The sequence below is a fragment of the Rhamphochromis sp. 'chilingali' genome (assembly GCF_963969265.1).
Source record: "Rhamphochromis sp. 'chilingali' genome assembly, chromosome: 14".
NCBI lineage: Eukaryota > Metazoa > Chordata > Actinopteri > Cichliformes > Cichlidae > Rhamphochromis > Rhamphochromis sp. 'chilingali'.
Window position 1 is genome coordinate 9,551,112 of NC_137941.1, and position 17,540 is coordinate 9,568,651.

At 43.8% G+C, this 17,540-nt stretch overlaps 1 protein-coding gene across 1 annotated transcript; it reads left to right on the plus strand.

Annotated features, from left to right (window-relative positions):
• The first annotated feature begins 6,483 nt into the window (after window positions 1-6,483).
• Window positions 6,484-16,875, plus strand: inhbb (inhibin subunit beta B). Its single transcript, XM_080902561.1, has 2 exons — window positions 6,484-7,439; window positions 14,121-16,875. Exons 1-2 carry the CDS (start codon window positions 7,052-7,054, stop codon window positions 14,945-14,947), a joined length of 1,215 nt encoding a protein of 404 aa, XP_080758687.1. The 5' UTR covers window positions 6,484-7,051; the 3' UTR covers window positions 14,948-16,875.
• The last annotated feature ends 665 nt before the right edge of the window (window positions 16,876-17,540 follow it).

Consider the following 17,540-nt stretch of genomic DNA (forward strand, 5'->3'; position numbering starts at 1 on the left):
CTGAGTGCGTCCTTATGCCAGGACACAAACTTAACAAAAACAAAAAGGAAATTGTGATAAAACTTCGAAACACTGAACCTGCCCGCTGATCAGCTCCTCTTACTGACCACACAGCTGTGACCGTTTGGAAATGTTTTCACCTGCTCAGAAATTTGAACACAGGTCAGCCTGACAATCTTCTAAATCTGTTTGAAGTGCAATCAACGAATGCTTTCACCTAACAGTAATGTCAGCTACACTACACAAGAGGGCGCCACATCTCCACAGACTCCATCAACGAGCTCCAGAAGATGAACTGCTTACCTATGTCTGTTTTCACTTCTGACTAAAAATCCCTTTGGACTCACAGATGGGTTTGATTTCATCTTTTAAAAAAAAACAAAAAACGTGTGTCTGTTTTTAAAAAGAACTGTCGTTTACATCATGAATTCATGGCTGTTTAAAGGGGATTGAGCAGGTCATGAAAATCTGAAGTTTTTATTACATTAGATGCAAATATTGTCACCGAGGGGCTCCCGTACCTTCACTGTAACTGATGTAGTTTGTACAATGGTGCTGTTGTGTCCTGTTTACTGTCTGTGCTTTATTTTTTGAGTAATGTGTAACACTTTAATGTAACTGCCTCAGAGTTACTGGATGTCTAAAAAGATCTCTATATGACCATTGGCGCTTTATTGCACTGAACTTTTATGACTTTTATGATTTTCTAAATTTAAACATGTTTCATGGCTGACCCTCTTTTTAACCAGAATGTCCTGTTAGAAATGCCAAGGCTTCAAATGTTTTTCTTAATCCACTTCTGTAAATTGTCCCTGTAAAGTGCAACAAATCCTCATGTTTGAGGTTTGCTAAAACCCACTCTTTAAAAATGAAAAGTTACATATTTTTGAAAAATATCTGTGGACTTCAGGCTGGGTTTACCAAAAAAAAGGGAAGTCAGAATGTAAACCTCAGAAACTTTGGATTTCCACTTGATTTTACAGAGAAGTTCAGTGAATTTGAACACTGGGTCTGCCTAGAATCTCAGCATTAATAAAATGCTAAATAGAGTTCATGTGGACCTTTATTGATCCAACTTTTATTTTCTCTCTGAAGTACATCTGTTCTGGGGTTACTCTGGCTTTGCGTGAGTACACCTGTAGGAGAGTAACTTAATCAGCTATTATGCTGCAGACCAGGCTGCTCTAATCCATCGCCGCCGCTGCTGCTCTTCATTTCTTTTGACCTATTGACCTACATTGCTGCTACACACATGACACACAGACGCTTCTGAAAACTACAACAGGCACTCTTACTGGGACTTAAAGGCTGCACAGTCTAATCTGACTGCTGTGCAACATACTGGCCCTCATTTAGAGCAGCAGGTGCCTTTTCCTTTGGAGATTGTAGTTCTAAAGACCCGATGAAAGCAATCCAACACTGATGTTTTCTTCTTATGTAGTTAAATTGAGAGGTTATTACCAAAAGATCACACACCCCTGTTCTCTGCTGGACATCGGGGCGGGGGGGCTGGGAGGAGGTGTTGGCCGTCCGATTGGGATCTGGGATGCGGGGCCTCCCCGCTGCTGCGGAGCCTGGGGCGGTCTGCTTGCCTCCACCCCGGGGGAAAAGGTAACATCTCCTGGGTCTAGGTGCCGTTTCCCCCTCCAGGGGTGAGGGTACCTGGACCTGGGGTATAGAGTTTGTTTGGGGAGTGTGATTGTGCGTACAGTGTCCATGTATGTCTATCCCTACGTTGAGTGAGTGCTGAGTATTTGTATATGTGTGCATGAGGGTGGGAATGGATGTTTGTGTCTGTGTGTGCCTGTTTGTCTGTGTTTCTATGTCAGGTTGGGTCTTACACTCCACCTCTCTGGGAACTCCCAGGCCCTCCAAAGGCCTATCTCCCCTCACCACACTCCCTGCGGGTAACTGATGCCCTCAGGGGTTGGTGCGTTGGTGGTTTTTGGTGTCCGGGGCTGGGCGCTCAGGTAAAGAACCAAATGGGACAGGCAAAAAAAAAAGAAAAAAAAAAGAGAGTAACTTAATCAGCTATTATGCTGCAGACCAGGCTGCTCTAATCCATTGCCGCCGCTGCTGCTGCTCTTCATTTCTTTTGACCTATTGACCTACATTGCTGCTCCACACATGACACACAGAAGCTTCTGAAAACTACAACAGGCACTCTTACTGGGACTTAAAGGCTGCACAGTCTAATCTGACTGCTGTGCAACATACTGGCCCTCATTTAGAGCAGCAGGTGCCTTTTCCTTTGGGGATTGTAGTTCTAAAGACCCGATGAAATCAATCCAACACTGATGTTTTCTTTTTATGTAGTTAAATTGAGAGGTTATTACCAAAAGAGTGAAGTATAAAATATCAAGTGTTATAAGTATTATAACATCCCTTTACAAATGGATTATTACATTTAATCATTATATTAAAAAAAAACAAAAACAGATGACATTTTTAAAAATCCAGTTTACATATTTTTTTAATGCATTCAGCATTAAAAGCTAAAATTTCAGATGTGATATTCAGACTCTTAGTTTTTTCAAAGCCTGTTTGACAGCAGTTACATTGTGGACATCTTGGTTGAGTGTGTACAGACTCTTGGATTTGGGAAGTTTCTCCCACTCTTCCTAGGAGATCATCTCAAGCTTGGTTGGGCTGGATGGGGAGTCTCCTGTCCCTGGAGAAATCGCTGTTGAACATCTAACCTTCAAACTGTGGATATGCTTGGCTGAAATCACCCTAGCAACCATATCTACTAGTTGAGGAATGCCTCCACAGCATGATGCTGCCTCCACCATGCATCACTGCAACGGTGGGCGTATCAAGTAAAGAGCAGTGCCTGGTGTTTTTCCTGGAGTTCTGCCAGCGGGTATAGTTTTTCTTGCATCAGACATGGCAGTATGTTTCCTTGTGTGCTGCTCATGGACCTTACAGCCGCTGTGATGTCACTCATTGGTTTCAGTCTCTAAGCTCCGAAGTATCCGCCATGTTTTGTTGGAGTAGAATTCCACATATTTTGAGGCCCGAGGCTCCAGAAAGATCATAGACTGTATGGAAGCATCACACAGATTAGTGTGATGCTCAGTAACATGCAATTGAAATTTTAGAGAATCACTCATTTAAACTGAAGTATAAACTTTTAGGATGGTAGGGTAGGTATTCTGGACGATGGCCGAGAGGACACCCTAGTTTGCTATTGAGGCTGCAGATGACTAGATGACTAGAACTATTCTACATACATGCATTGACAGCTGTAGGGCCAAACAGGCATTTCGATAATACTTAATAACCCCCTGCTGGCCCTGGGACCATTTTTGTACATTGTAGTTTTTCAGTTACAAGCCATTTGCACTGTGTTGAATAGAATATAGCCAAATTCTCTAAAAAAAAGTTTGGCATAATTTCATTTCAAAATTCAAGTCTGACTTCCTTAACTTAGCTTCAGTGGCTAAGCTAACAATACACATCCTCTTAGAGCCCTAGGGGCCGTTTGCGGCCCCATTGACTTCCATTATAAACGCTATTTTTCACTGCAGAATTATTACCGTTAATGTCTTGGTGATTACTTATGTTTCCGTTTCGTTTTGCAGGACGGGCCTTAGAGTTGTAATTTTTTTATTTGTCCACCGGGTGGCGCCCTTGCTCCACATTTGACCCCGGGCTGGAAAACAGTGGGCTGCTTAAACAGACCTGCGGGAAATGAAGCCTCATTTCCGGCGTGCAGCAGCGGCTTCGCCCGCTGATCAGGCGGGACCATTTTCGGCCCCTAGGACCGTGAGAGGGTGCATTTTTTTTTTAGTCAACAGGAAATGACGTATTTGTTGTCACGTGGTATCGGACGTGTGGGCTGGAAAAAGCAGTCCCCGGTGATCGTGCCCCGGTGATCGTCGCGACTTACCCCGGGACGATGCACTTATTTCGGCCTAGAGGAGGAGCATTTGCCGCCTGGAGACCATTTTCTGGTCCTGAAAAAATAAATAAAAGGCGATCGAAATGAATGTTGGTGCCAATCTTTAGTCCATCTAAAGGCCTAATTATAATAACAATTGAATATGACCTCAAATGTTTTTTTTGGAAAATATTCAAGTTTTATGTTTTTTGGGGCAAAAAAAGCAGTGCGCTCATGTGACGAAACCGGGATATAAAGGGTTAAAATCCGCGAAATGTAATTAAAACTTGACATGAATATTTCAAGGAGAAGTAGGTCTAAAAGATTGGCTAATTTAAAGTGGAATAAAATATTAATATATAAATTTTTTATAGCACTTTTTTGGGCGTGGTCGATTAGGACCGATAGTGTGTGCATTTTATGAAATGCGCTCCTGCAAAAAAAATAAAAGGCGATCGAAATGACTGTTGGTGCCAATCTTTAGTCCATCTAAAGGCCTAATTATAATAACAATCAAATATTACCTCAAATGTTTTTTTTGGAAAATATTTAGTTTTTTTGTTTTTTGGGGCTATAAAAACAGGGCGCTCATGTAATAAAACTGGGATTTAAAGGGTTAAAACAACGAAAATATAATTAAAACTTCATATGAATATTTCAGGGAGAAGTAGTTTTAAAAGACTGACCAATTTAAAGTGAAAAAAATATGAATATATAAAGTTTTTATAGCACTTTTTGGGGCATGTACATTTTTGTACACTAGGGCCTTAAAAGGATGCATTTTTAAGGGCCAGCCACTCACTTGACTTTCATTGGTCACTGGTACACTGGCAGCAGGCATGTCATACTTACTGACAGTGTTGGGAAGGTTACTTTTAAAATGTATTCCGTTACAGAATACAGAATACATGCCCCAAAATGTATTCTGTAACGTATTCCGTTACGTTACTCAATGAGAGTAACGTATTCTGAATACTTTGGATTACTTAATATATTATCGTGCTTTTTACAACAACGTGAATGTACTATTGCTGTGTGATTTATTACTATTACTGAAGGTCCGCGACTCCGAACTGTAGTAAAGGGACCTCTGACTAATACGGCGGGGTCCCTGTCGGCTCATAGCCGAAAAATAGCTTTACTTTGTTGTGTGGGTCAATTTTTCTTGCGAGAGACAGAGAGAGGCGTTGAAAGACTGCTCCAACGGAACTTATTGTTTTCGGAGGAAAACACGAACACGGTGTACAGTCGAGTCTTAATAGCTTACTTACTACTGGGCTCGTCAGGCACTCTTCTTGGCTGCAGTGGTTATTATTATATTTACATGCTTCCAGCTCCCGTTTTTCCTCGACGACAACTCGTACCTTTCCACTCCCCTTTTTCTCCCTCCTCGCGCTCACAGACACATAACGTGTATGGCAGTGCATTCTCCCTGCAGCACGGACTACACTGCCCATGATGCTACATTCTTTAGAGCTATGCTTGTAGCATTCTGCCTGTTAGCTTAGCACAACAACAACAACGAAAAGGCGCTCTCTCACCCAGGAAACACACAGTCGCAGAAAGAGAGAGAGAGCGTCGCCCTGTAACCATGGCAACCGTAACGCTGCCGCCTGGAACGACAGAAAGTAGCTGTCAAACAAAACCCAAACAGTCCTGACCCGCGACAAAATGAAACAGGAAAGTACCGCAGTGTAATCCATTTATTTCAACAAAGTAACTGTATTCTGAATACCACCTTTTTAAACGGTAACTGTAACGGAATACAGTTACTCATATTTTGTATTCTAAATACGTAACGGCGGTACATGTATTCCGTTACTCCCCAACACTGCTTACTGAGTCCACTTTTCTCCTAGAAATACTCAAAGGAAGGCGAGGAGAAGATAACTCAACTATGGATTTTATCACAGAACTCTCCAGAGAGCTCCTTGTCCTTCATTTACTGGGAATTGTGAGATAGTCCTAAATTTAGGAGTGTCTTTCTGTTTGTGTATAGCAGCAGTGTGTAATGAGGTCTTTCTGTCGATAGATGGCGCTGTTTGTCTGATAATTTGTGTGGTTATCAGCCCTGCGTTCTCCTCATTTAAGTTCCTGATTTCATTTATGGTTCCATCCACCTTTTTTTAAAGGTTGCAGTGAAATATAAATTCAGTCTTTAATGTATCTGATTAAAACTATTATTTTTTTCTATAGCTCACAAACACAAGTGAATGAATCAAAGATACTGAAAATGGTTCTGTATGGGCTGTAATCTGTGTGAAGTTCGAATCCTGTGTGGAAACACACGTTTGATGCTTTAAATCTAAAACGTTTAAAAATCTTTAGAAAGTAATAATTAAAATGACTAATTTCGGGGGTCTGACTGTGCGCGGTACCTCCGCTAAAGGGGCCGTTATAAAACTTCCTACATTTGGATATCAAGTGATCACCCACACTGAAGGCTGTAAGTCAAATATTGCCAAGACCTGAGGGAGAAAAAAAATTATGCAACCGCTCCGGGGCCTCCGTGTTACCATAATAAAACCATGTCCCACAGTCGTGGATCTTTAGACGTAGTAATAATCCCTTGCGCGCTGTTGGTGGAAATCCCCACGTGGTGTACGAATTCCTGTATAAAAACTTTGGGTGTGCGGAGCCCCTGTTGTCGTGATTGCAAAGAGAGGAAAGGGTCTCACTGAGCATAATCTTGCAGGACGCACGGGAGCTTGCCACCCTCACCCGCGCACGGCGCACACACAAAAAGACTCGGGACTCACGGAGCGCTCGCGTTCTGCTTGAAGCTGCGGGACAGGAGTCTCCGCAGGCTGCTTGAATGGAGAGGAGCCGCCTGTACGGGGTTTTATTCACACTTGTGCTCTTTTGTTTTGGCAGATTACGCGTCTGAACGCAGCGTGGTTTGACAGAAGCGCATCAACAATCAGAACTGTCGTGCGCGCCTCTCGGTTACAGAGATGAACTTTTATTTTGTTGCTGGATAACGAGCTGGAAGCACAATGACTGGAATCGTTTAGTCTCCTGGAATACAAACACATGCTCAGTGGATTTATTCACTGGATGATTTCTCCCGGAACTTTAGTAAATGAAAAGTCGCTTAAATTTCGGTGTGCATTTTTAAAAGATTCACAATTTCTTTCGTAGCGTTTGGACTGTAGAATAAACTTTAAAATGAGCTTTTATAGTGTGGCACTGTCTTGTTTAGTTGCGTGCGTGCTGTGCGTGCGCAGCAGCTCGGTGACCGGGACAGAGACTCAAAGCTCACCCCAGGAGTCGTGCGCGTCCTGCGGCTTCAGGGGGCCGGATCAGTCGGAGCGCATGAACATAGATTTCCTGGAGGCGGTAAAGAGGCACATACTGAACCGGCTACAGATGAGAGAGAGACCCAACATCACCCATCCCATCCCGAAGGCTGCGATGGTGACGGCGCTGAGGAGACTGCACGCCGGCAAAGTACGAGAGGACGGCCGGGTGGAGATCCCCAGCTTCGACGGGCAGGCTGCCTTCAACAACGAGGTTCAGGCGGAGACATCTGAGATCATCAGCTTCGCAGAATCAGGTACTAATCAATAATTCACTGCACATGTCTAATTCGACCCTTGCCTGAACTCTTTCACCCTTTGAGTCTTAACAGGCAGCATGGCACCAGGTGAGTTAATAACTGACAATCCTTAGCATATATATATATATATATATATATATATATATATATATATATATATATATATATATATATATATATATATAAAATTTTTATTTTTAAGCGGCAGAGGCAGCCACAACAAACAGCCATAAACCAGCCATAAACACGGAATCTGGTGCAGCCGTCATTTTTTCATCATCTTATTACGTCACACTGGCTGCTGATTTAAATCCTCCTGTTCTGGAAATCCAGAAGAAATGAAACCAAAGACAGAGTCCTTAAATTACCCCCTGTGTTGTCTAGGGGATAAAAAAAGCACCTCTGAATCCAGTTTCATCTCAAAGCTGAGCTCACACTCAATACTCCAATGTATAAAGCCCTCTTTTAAATACGGACAAAGTCCCTCAATTGGCCATTTATCCCTTCCTCTAAGAATGTGTATCTAACTAATTCTCAGAAGTCTAAAGAGACACACACACACACACACACACACACCCTCCTGTGCGCGCACACACCCTGACACACAGCCTCAAAAACACACATACACACACACACATATACACAACAAAATCATCGACAGAATGGAATAATTGTCACTTGGTGCTGTGAGTACCACGTCTCCAGCACAAACTGTTAGTTTAAGAGAAAGGAAACATAAAATTAAACTCACAAAAATAAGATGCTTTGTACACACACACACACACACACAGGTTTCCCATTGGCTCTGCAGCTACAATTAGCCTGAATGGACTGTGAGCTCCTGCCTTCCATTGGGAATGATCTGAGCGCCCTCATGACAAGGCAACAAAGGCCGGGCAATTATTATAAGAGCTCTGTGTGTTCACATCATGTCAACATGGAGAAGAAAAACAGCAGCGAAAACAAAAGAAATTGCTCAGAATAATGTATGAGACATCTGAGTCCATGCTGGGTTGGATGAGGTGATGGGACTGTTGGTGCTGTTAGTGTGTCTGTGTGTGTGCCCATATTGCAGCGTTGCAAAGCTTTAAAGGTTCGCTGGGCTCCTTTGCTGCTGCTTCTTCTTCTACTTCTGTGTTTTTCCTCGCTCTATTCTTCCTCACACCTTTGAGCCTTTGTGTGGCATTGTACCATGGAGCTGGCTCGGGTCCCTGCTCCCTAGACCCCGTCTGCCTCCCGGCCAGCTGGCTCGAGGCCCCCCAGATCGGATGCTGCCAGCCAGGGCACGGTTTAGAGGCGAGGTCTCCAGAATGCTCTGAAGCCAGGGGAGTTTGTCCCTCCCCAAAGATGAGGAAGCCTGAACAAGGCGAGATGGGGGGTGAAGTTGGCATCTGTTTAGCCAACAGAGAGCCAGTAAATGGATGCTGATAGGTGTTTGTGTGCTTTGTTTTTCTGTGGGGTCAGCTTGTGTCCCGTCAGCGCAGGGTTAACCGCAGTGCCTTATCTCCGGTAGCACAGTGGTACAGAGTCTGCCAAGTGGCCTCGGGCAGGTGAGGGAGGGGATGCCAATCTCTCTTCTCCCCTGACATGCTCCCGTGGGCCCTCACTGAGGGATTCGGTGTCCCGTATCCACAGGAGCGAAGCGGGGAACACGGGCAGAGAAGAAGGGAGGGCGAGAGAGAAAGCGCTGGATGGAGAAGTTCAGATGGGCGCTTCTCGATTGCTCGCTGCCACTGCTTGGACCCAGTGAACTTGTGACAAGTGGTCCAAAACTCAGAATTAAGACTTCATTATGGGAGGTCACTAAGTAGTTCCTCCACAGGATCAGGTTGGCAGGTTTACTGCAGGACACTGCTCTTTCATGAGGAGCTGTCAGTCATGGCACTCCTGGACCTGCTCCAGCCATTTTCCACATTCACTCAGCGGGGTGTGTTTCAGTCAGTGGGATCGGCTGCTACTGTATAGCTCCTGATCCTATAAATGATTTATGCACAGTGATTAAAAATTCCTCTGTGGTAAAGCTTTAATAGCAGCAGGTCCAGCACATTTGTGGCTTTAACCTCTGGTCAAGAGTCCAGAGTCTCACGTCCACGCCTCCTCGGTCTGTGTGGAATTCCTTGAGAGCTGAGGCCTGAGGGGTGGCGGCCATATGACACGTTAGAGCCACGCCGTGTGGTCTTGTCGACAGCATCTTTGAGTAATGAGCTCTGAAGCTTTCTATCTACCTGCCTACTTGCCTGCCTCCATCCACAGCCTCCTCCCTGGCTCGGCAGCGCAGGTGGAGACACGCTGAAACAGCCCACCCAGGTGTCCTGCCTGCTGATAATCACTAACAACGTTTTTCCACTGTGGGGTCAGGCGAGGCGTGTCCAGGCCAGCTCCAAGCTGCTTGTAACACAGCATGAAAAGAACAGTTCATTCCTCCTAAAGAACCTCAGCTGAAATAAGTCATGCAGTGTTCAGATGTATGCTCTTACAGCGCGAGGATCTATATGGTCCATGACACTGAAGGAGTGATTGTTAATGCTCCACTCAGAGAATCAGACATATGCCACCTGTCTACAGGTAGAAGCTACGTTAGACGCTGTGGTTTCAGGCTTATTTCAGCACTTGAAAACCTTTGATATCAAGCAGAAGTCCATTCATGCCTTTGTAGTGGCAGATTAAACCTGCCAGTTGTCGTGACATTGCCGATTTTTCCTGTGGATTTTAACCCTTTACCATCCACAAAGTCACAGGGCAACCACTTAGGGTTAGGGGTTGGTGGCATTTTAGCTACTTCAGAAACTAGAAGACATGACCTTTCAGATCAGCTCTGTCAAAATGCAGTTTTTTGCAGTTTTTCTGTGAGTTTTATTTCCCTCTAACTATGCAAATAAGTGAAAATTCCATCAAAATAAGTTCATGTAACCATAACCCAGGTAGCTGTTAAAAGCAGGGCTGGATATGGAAAAAAAATCATATCAAGATCATTTTTTTTTATATCAGTTGAAATTGATCTATATTATGATACAAAACAAATCACTATTTCTGTGAAGCCTAAAGGTTTCTGTTCACTCCAAAGTGTAGATATGAGGCTATTATATAAAATATAATAGATATTGCCCTTGCCCTATGACAGCTGGGATAGGCTCCAGCACCCCCCGCGACCCTGAAAAGGAGAAGCGGAAGCGAATGGATGGATGGATTAATACATATTAATTAATAGATATTAAATGTTTATGATCAGGGAGCCAGATAACAAGGATCCGCTGCTTAAATCCAACATTTTCCACTCTGCTTGCTGCCGTAATGTCTTACAATGTAATGCATTTGTGATGTCACTGTGTCACACTCTTTGGCTTTTGCTGTAAAAGCATGTTACACAGAGAAAGAGTCCTGGTTTGTATACAGTCTTGGATTGTGTGTGCATTTTGAAGGTAAAAGGTCAGCTGTGCACTGATGCCACTGCTTCAGATTGTATAAACGATTCATGGTGTTGCCTGCTTTTGTGGGAACAGTTTGTGGCGCATGCTGCTCTGCTTCTTTGTCAGATTTGAAATGGCCAACATGTCTTCACAGACCACCGGAATCCTCGGATGTTCTAGTGGAAAACGCCCGATGTCTGTGTCGATGACACTGTTTTTGTTAACGTTTGTCATTTTCTCTTTCATGTCACTCACACTCTTGTCATACTGCTGTGTACGGCTGAGTAGCTCAAAGATTAGCTGCTTTTTATCAATTTTATTTTAACCATATCTCAGATTGTGATTAAGGAAATGTTATTATCATTATTTTTATCATTTTCTTGCCCACCCCTAGTTAAGAAGTTAAAAAAAAATAGAACTGTTGTGTTCAGAAAATTGGTTTATTTATGATTTTATTCATCAGTTTTATTACCTACTGTTTCTCCATTTGAGGCAGAACGTCACCATTTAATGAATTAAACACGAACTAACTAGCAGAAAACCGTTAATAATTTAGTACTTAACCATGGTTATCTCAGTTTTGAAGATTCACTTTCCTTACTGGCCAATCTTGGGAAAATGTCTTAGATTGTGATTTGATCATATCACTCTGGGAAATTTGATAAACCAATTTAAAGACAGATTCATGAGTAATTAAATTAAAGCTTAGTCACAGGCTTACTGCAGATCCTGAGCAGCTACAGCATAAAAGCAGCTCAGTGATATCCAGCGTGTAAAAATTCCTCAAACTGTTCTGGCAAAAGATTTCAAATGTGACCTCTGAATACTCCTAAACCTAAACCCCTCTGTGCATACTTTTCCCAACTTGTCCCTAGCCCCGTTTACATCCTAACCTTTAATCCCTTCTCTTTCTCTGTCCCAAACCTTTATAACCCTTCTCTTCCCTCTCCCATTGTTTAGTTGTTCTTTAGTCATAGTACCATATGGTTTGATCATGTAATTAAGTTATTTATTCAAAAAAAAAAACTGTAACAATACTTGTATAACAAACACAATTTTTATTTTCAAATCTTCTCTGAAGTTTTGTCAGTTAAGGGACAAAGAAAATAACAATTGTAACTCAAACACACGAAAAACTATTTACATTTTCCCCAGAAGAGTCTCTCTAACGTCTCATTATTCCTCTGTAAAACATAGGGGTTAGGGTTATCACCAATGATGACTTAGACCTCAGACCCCAGAGGGTTACCCATCATCAGTGATGATCCCAACACTAACCCTAATTCTCACCCAGGCAATCAAATTATTTATTTATTTTCTTTGCAATTGGTTCAAATATAATTCCAAATTACACACACTGAAGAATAGTCATGCTTTGTTTTTTCCAAATTAAAAAAAAGAAAAAGCACATTTTTACCTTTCTCCAAAATGTGGGGTTTGAGTTACCACCTATATTGCACTTGCATTTCGGAAGGTTAATACATACGACACAAGCCAAATGAAGCAAAAGAATACTGTCTGACAGGAAAATGAGAATACAGTGTTAGGGTTATGTTGGTGTAAGGTATTATGTTGGTGGGTTATGGTTTAGGTTTACTTCTCAATATCAGCAATGACTTGATCTCGGATGTTAACTACACCTGAATTTCATCTCTTTGGGGAATAGGTTGGCCTGGAATCAAAATGGGACATGATCATACAGACGTCTTATTTTGCAGCCTGTCACTGTGTGATGCCCGTCTCTCTCTGAGCTCAGAGCTGTCAAGGCACGTACGGTGATGACTGAGGCGAGGTTAGTTACTTGTAGCCCTGAGGGGTCTTTGCATGAGCTGCTGTTCAGCTGATTCCTTCACGGTGCTGGCTTTGCGTCGATTTGAGCGTGTACTCGTTGTGCACCGTCATATTTTAGCCACAGGCTGATTGTGTGGAGAGTTGCTTACCGTGGGGATGGGTGGGTTTGTGTGAGCAACCAGCTGACGTACTAGAGAGTGGAGAGCTGGTCTGAACAGGCCCCTGTGTGAAGGTAAAGCTGCACTTTAATGGAGGAAAAGGCACCAGGCGCTTTAAAGAGGAGGCCCGTCTTTGGTGGCCACCTGTTGACACTGACACACACTAATCAGTGGGCAAACAAAGTAATTTAGCTGCTTTCAAAGCTCTGCATGAGCACATTGTGGCAAATCTCCTGAAACAGAAACCTTTCTAGTTACCTCAGGGTAATTTGGAAGACATCATTGGGCTGAAAAAAAAAGTAGTGCCAGAGAGAGCCCAGCGCCACCTTTAGACACCCAGGATCTCTTCATTGTGCTGCTGTAGAAAGTGGCCAGTGTCATGTAAATGGCTTTTATTTTTGCCTCATCATGCTTTTTGCTGGAACGCCACGCGTTTCAATGGTGGGCTGCAGCGCGGCGCTCTCCCACTGCCTCACACAGGGCTTTGTGCTGTCACTCTCAGGGTGCTCCCGCTGGAAGGAGGTGCAAAGGGGTAGCATAGGGTGGGAGGCGGGGCTCGGGTTGGGCACGAACAGCGAACTCAGTGAACCCCCCGCAGGCCTTAGCCATGCCCGCCACCCTCCCAACTTTTCCACTTCTATCCTTCCTCCTTCCCTTCATCTTCCTCCTCCCTTTTCCTTCTTTCGCTCTCTTTTCTTTTTGGTCCTGTCACTTACAAAAATGGACCTAAAGCCAACTGGGCCTGATCCCAGAACTGGCCTGTTACCGCTGGCCTATCAGGAGCTACCACAGAGGTCACCTGATGCAGTCATTGAGAGTTAACAGAGAAAACAAGGGGAAAACAGATCTGTGGAAACAAAGCTGTGCCCTTCTCAGGGGCTTTCTCTGTTTGTGTGTTTGTGTGAGCGTAGAAAACAGTCTGTAGGTCAGTAACCTTTCTCCTGGAGCCACAGAAGTGCGCTTGGTTTAAGCACAACAAAGACCTCCTAGCCTGTCATGGCTTTCAACGACCCATGCTCAATTGTCGAGAAGATGATTAAGCTGTCACATGTTCGCCTATCTCTCTTGGATCAGATGTGATATCACTTACTGAAATTACAAACTACAGCCATGTGATAACTGCTGAAGCATTTTCATAAGCACTGAGCAAACTGAAAACAATATAATGCTGCTGAAAGGTCCTCAGCTTTGGATCCTATGATTTGAGTCAGACATTTATTTTTGTTTTTGCACACTGAACTGACTAAAAGAGACTGTCGTCTACCTTCTTAAAAATTCTACCTCTGTGTAATAAATTCTTCTGTTTATTCTCTTGCTAACAGATGAACAAACACCCTCCAAATCCAACCTGTACTTCCTCATCTCCAACGAGGGAAACCAGAACCTGTACGTGTCCCAGGCCAACATGTGGCTGTATTTCCGTATACTTCCAGGTGGTCCTCAGAAGGGCATCAGGAGGAAAGTGACAGTCAAGATCCACTACCAGGAGGCCACGGCTGTCAGCAGAATGGAAGGAAGCCCAGGAGGTGGAGGCGGCAGAGGGGGAACAGGTCGCTGGGTTCTGGTGGAGAAGCGGGTGGATCTGAAGCGCAGCGGCTGGCATACGTTCCCGCTATCTGAGGCGGTACGGGCAGTGTTTGGGAAGGGCAGCCGGAGACAGGACCTGGAGATCCACTGTGAGGACTGTGAGACAGCTGGAGTGGCTCCTGTTCTGGTGGACCCCGGCGACCCATCCCACCGGCCCTTCCTGGTGGTGCGTGCACGACAGCTGGATGGAAAGCACCGCATTAGAAAGCGGGGGCTTGACTGTGATGGCACCAGCGGGGGCTTGTGTTGTCGACAGCAGTTCTACATAGACTTCCGGCTTATTGGCTGGAACGACTGGATCATTGCACCAGCAGGTTATTACGGTAACTACTGTGAGGGCAGCTGTCCGGCCTACATGGCAGGCGTGCCGGGCTCAGCTTCATCCTTCCACACTGCGGTAGTTAATCAGTACCGCATGCGGGGGATGAGCCCGGGCTCAGTAAACTCCTGCTGTATCCCCACCAAGCTCAGTACTATGTCTTTGCTCTACTTTGACGATGAATACAACATCATCAAGAGGGACGTGCCCAATATGATCGTGGACGAGTGTGGCTGCGCCTGAGTCCACACTGGCCCGTCATTATCTGGACTGTCAGGAAGGCCTTTTGTACAAACAGGATGTTATTGTACGGTACACATATATATCTATACCTACTGTATGTGCAAGCAACACACACTGGTACCATCTAGCAAAAGCAAGTATCACTGTTGTGTCCACGTGTGTTTGCACGTGTCAGCACAGGCGTGTGTATTTATCAGAGTGAGCGACACGCTTGCCGCCCGCATTCTGCCCATTCGTTGGTCAGCGGCGGCACGAGAAGGGAACGCTTATCACCAAATGATACTTTTCTCTAGTTTGCCATTTCTAGTTAAAAAATAATGGCCCGTCATCTCCTCGTAAATGAAGATTTAAAACAAAACAAAACAAGCGCTTAAGGAAAGTGACATGATTGGCTTCACTGCCCACACGCCCCCTGCCCTGCTCCTCCAACCCTCTGAAGTACTCTGAGCACATAACAGACTTGTGTTTTTACAAAGCACTGACAGTTCATCAGCTTATACAATTCAGAACACCAGCACTTCCCTGCCATGCAGACAGACTCAGTCTGGCTGTCCTCTCTGGTGGAGTTAAACTGGCAGCGCTTAATGCCTTGCAGGATTACAGCCTTCACAGCAGCGCAGCGGCAGAACAAAGTCCTCCACTGAGCCCCCACCGCCACCTCTGCAGCCGCCACTGCTGGCGTTATTGTGGCCGTCACTCTTGTGTTGACAGAGAGAGAACTGCTTTCTCCTTCCCCCTGAGGCTCAGCAGAAGCCAGTCTGCAGACTTGGAGACTCTAGTTTTGGCCCAGTGGGTCACCACAGTGCAGTGCAGCACTTGCAGAAACTGAAATGCACACCCTGAATAGCACTTGTATAAATAAATGCCTTCCAAGGGGTACTGAGTGTCCTGTCCTATCGCTGAATAAGTGCCACATGAGCTATGCAATGTATAGTAACCTATACCCATACTCAACATGCTATTAGACTGAATCCTCTCCCCCTCTCTTTCTCTTCTTCTTCTTCTTTCTCTCTTCAGTCCTCAACTCTTTATCAATACTTGAAATGTAATCTTTCGCTTCCTTTCCAAAGCGAATGATTGTTGTGACGTTTGCACTGAAAAGTTGCGGATTTAGCGAAACAAAAACTGCCATTGAAAAGTTATTTTTATAGAAGTAAATTTGAATTTTGTTTCAGATGTATTTTAACTAATTAATGGAACCAAAGAGGCCACGATTTTAGCTGTAGTGCTCGGACGGCAAGGCCGCCGGGTCACTGTGTAAAATACCGTTTGTGATCATTTGTAAAAGGCCTACCACCGCATCAGGGTACGACATTTGATTCTCCTGTCTTAGCTCTATTTTCATTCTCTGTTTTGTACAATGAGCAACATTTCATTTTTCATCTTTAATTCTATTTTTTGTTCCAGTTTTCTATTTAATAAGAAATGCTACTTTAGTTCCTGTCTAAGAAACATTTAGTCCAGTAAATGTCATCTGTACAGTTTATGTAAAATAAAATGTTTTCTTAAATATTTTGTAACTTTAACTTCCTTTCTGCATCATGTTTTAAGTGTGACTGTTTTTGCCTAATGACAACATTCATAATATATTTTATTATTATTATTATTATTATTATTATTATTATTATTATTATTATTATTATTATTATTACTACTACTACTACTATTGTTGCTGTTGTTGTTGCTGTTGTTGCTGTTAAATCTGCTAAGGAGCATTGGGACCAGTCATAAGGTAAAATTCAAAAATAAAGTCAAAATGTCAAGAAAAAAAGTTGAAATGATGAGAATAGAGTCAAAATAGTAATTTTGATTTGATGGACCAGATGTTTTTTTTTCCTCCACATTTCAACTTTATTCTGAAAATTCAAAGTAATAAAAGAAAAACTCTTCCTGTAGAAAAACTTCTTCACCTAAATGTTTCGCTAAAAACACTCTAGTTGTAACAGTTCTATGGTGTGTGTGTGTGTGTGTGTGTGTGTGTGTGTGTGTGTGTGTGTGTGTGTGTGTGTGTGTGTGTGTGGCCCCCTAACTGACTTCACTGTTGTTGGTAACGGGTGGCCCCCTATGGCTCCACCCCTGGGTGAAAGTGTTGGGTTTGTGCTTTAGTCTTTTCTGTGCTTTAGGCTGATATCCACCTAAACAAAAGGGTGAGGCTGAAGTTGCAAGAAAAACATGAGCACATTTCAATCTTTGTCTCCACTGGTTCAAACATAAAACATTTCTCTGCTGTCGCCTGCCAGGACCAAGTGTCTCTCATAAGCTGGAGCTGTAGAACAGTAATTACAAGCATGATTAACAGCTTCAGTGGCATCCACAGCGAGTGCCAGCGGACAAACCTTCAAATACCTGCCCGATTCCTCCTTGGCTGCAGAGTCTGTTGCCGTGCTTATTTGTCATCTGTCTGCACGGCGTGTTGTTTTAGTTTAGGATACTTGTGCACATGCTCATGCAGGCTGTTACATCAGACCTGTTTCCCTCTGCATCACAATGTTTCTATTTCCCAGCGTAGGTCTGCAGTTGCTACAATGTGTCAACACTTTATGCAACAGCACAAGGCTTGCCCGCCTGAATGTCTGTCTGTCTGTGCCAACAC

Coding starts and splice junctions, on each gene's coding strand:
- inhbb (XM_080902561.1), top strand. CDS start 7,052: ATGAGCTTTTATAGTGTGGCACTGTCTTGTTTAGTTGCGTGCGTGCTG. Junction 7,440..14,120: donor CATCAGCTTCGCAGAATCAG/GTACTAATCAAT, acceptor TCTTGCTAACAG/ATGAACAAACACCCTCCAAA.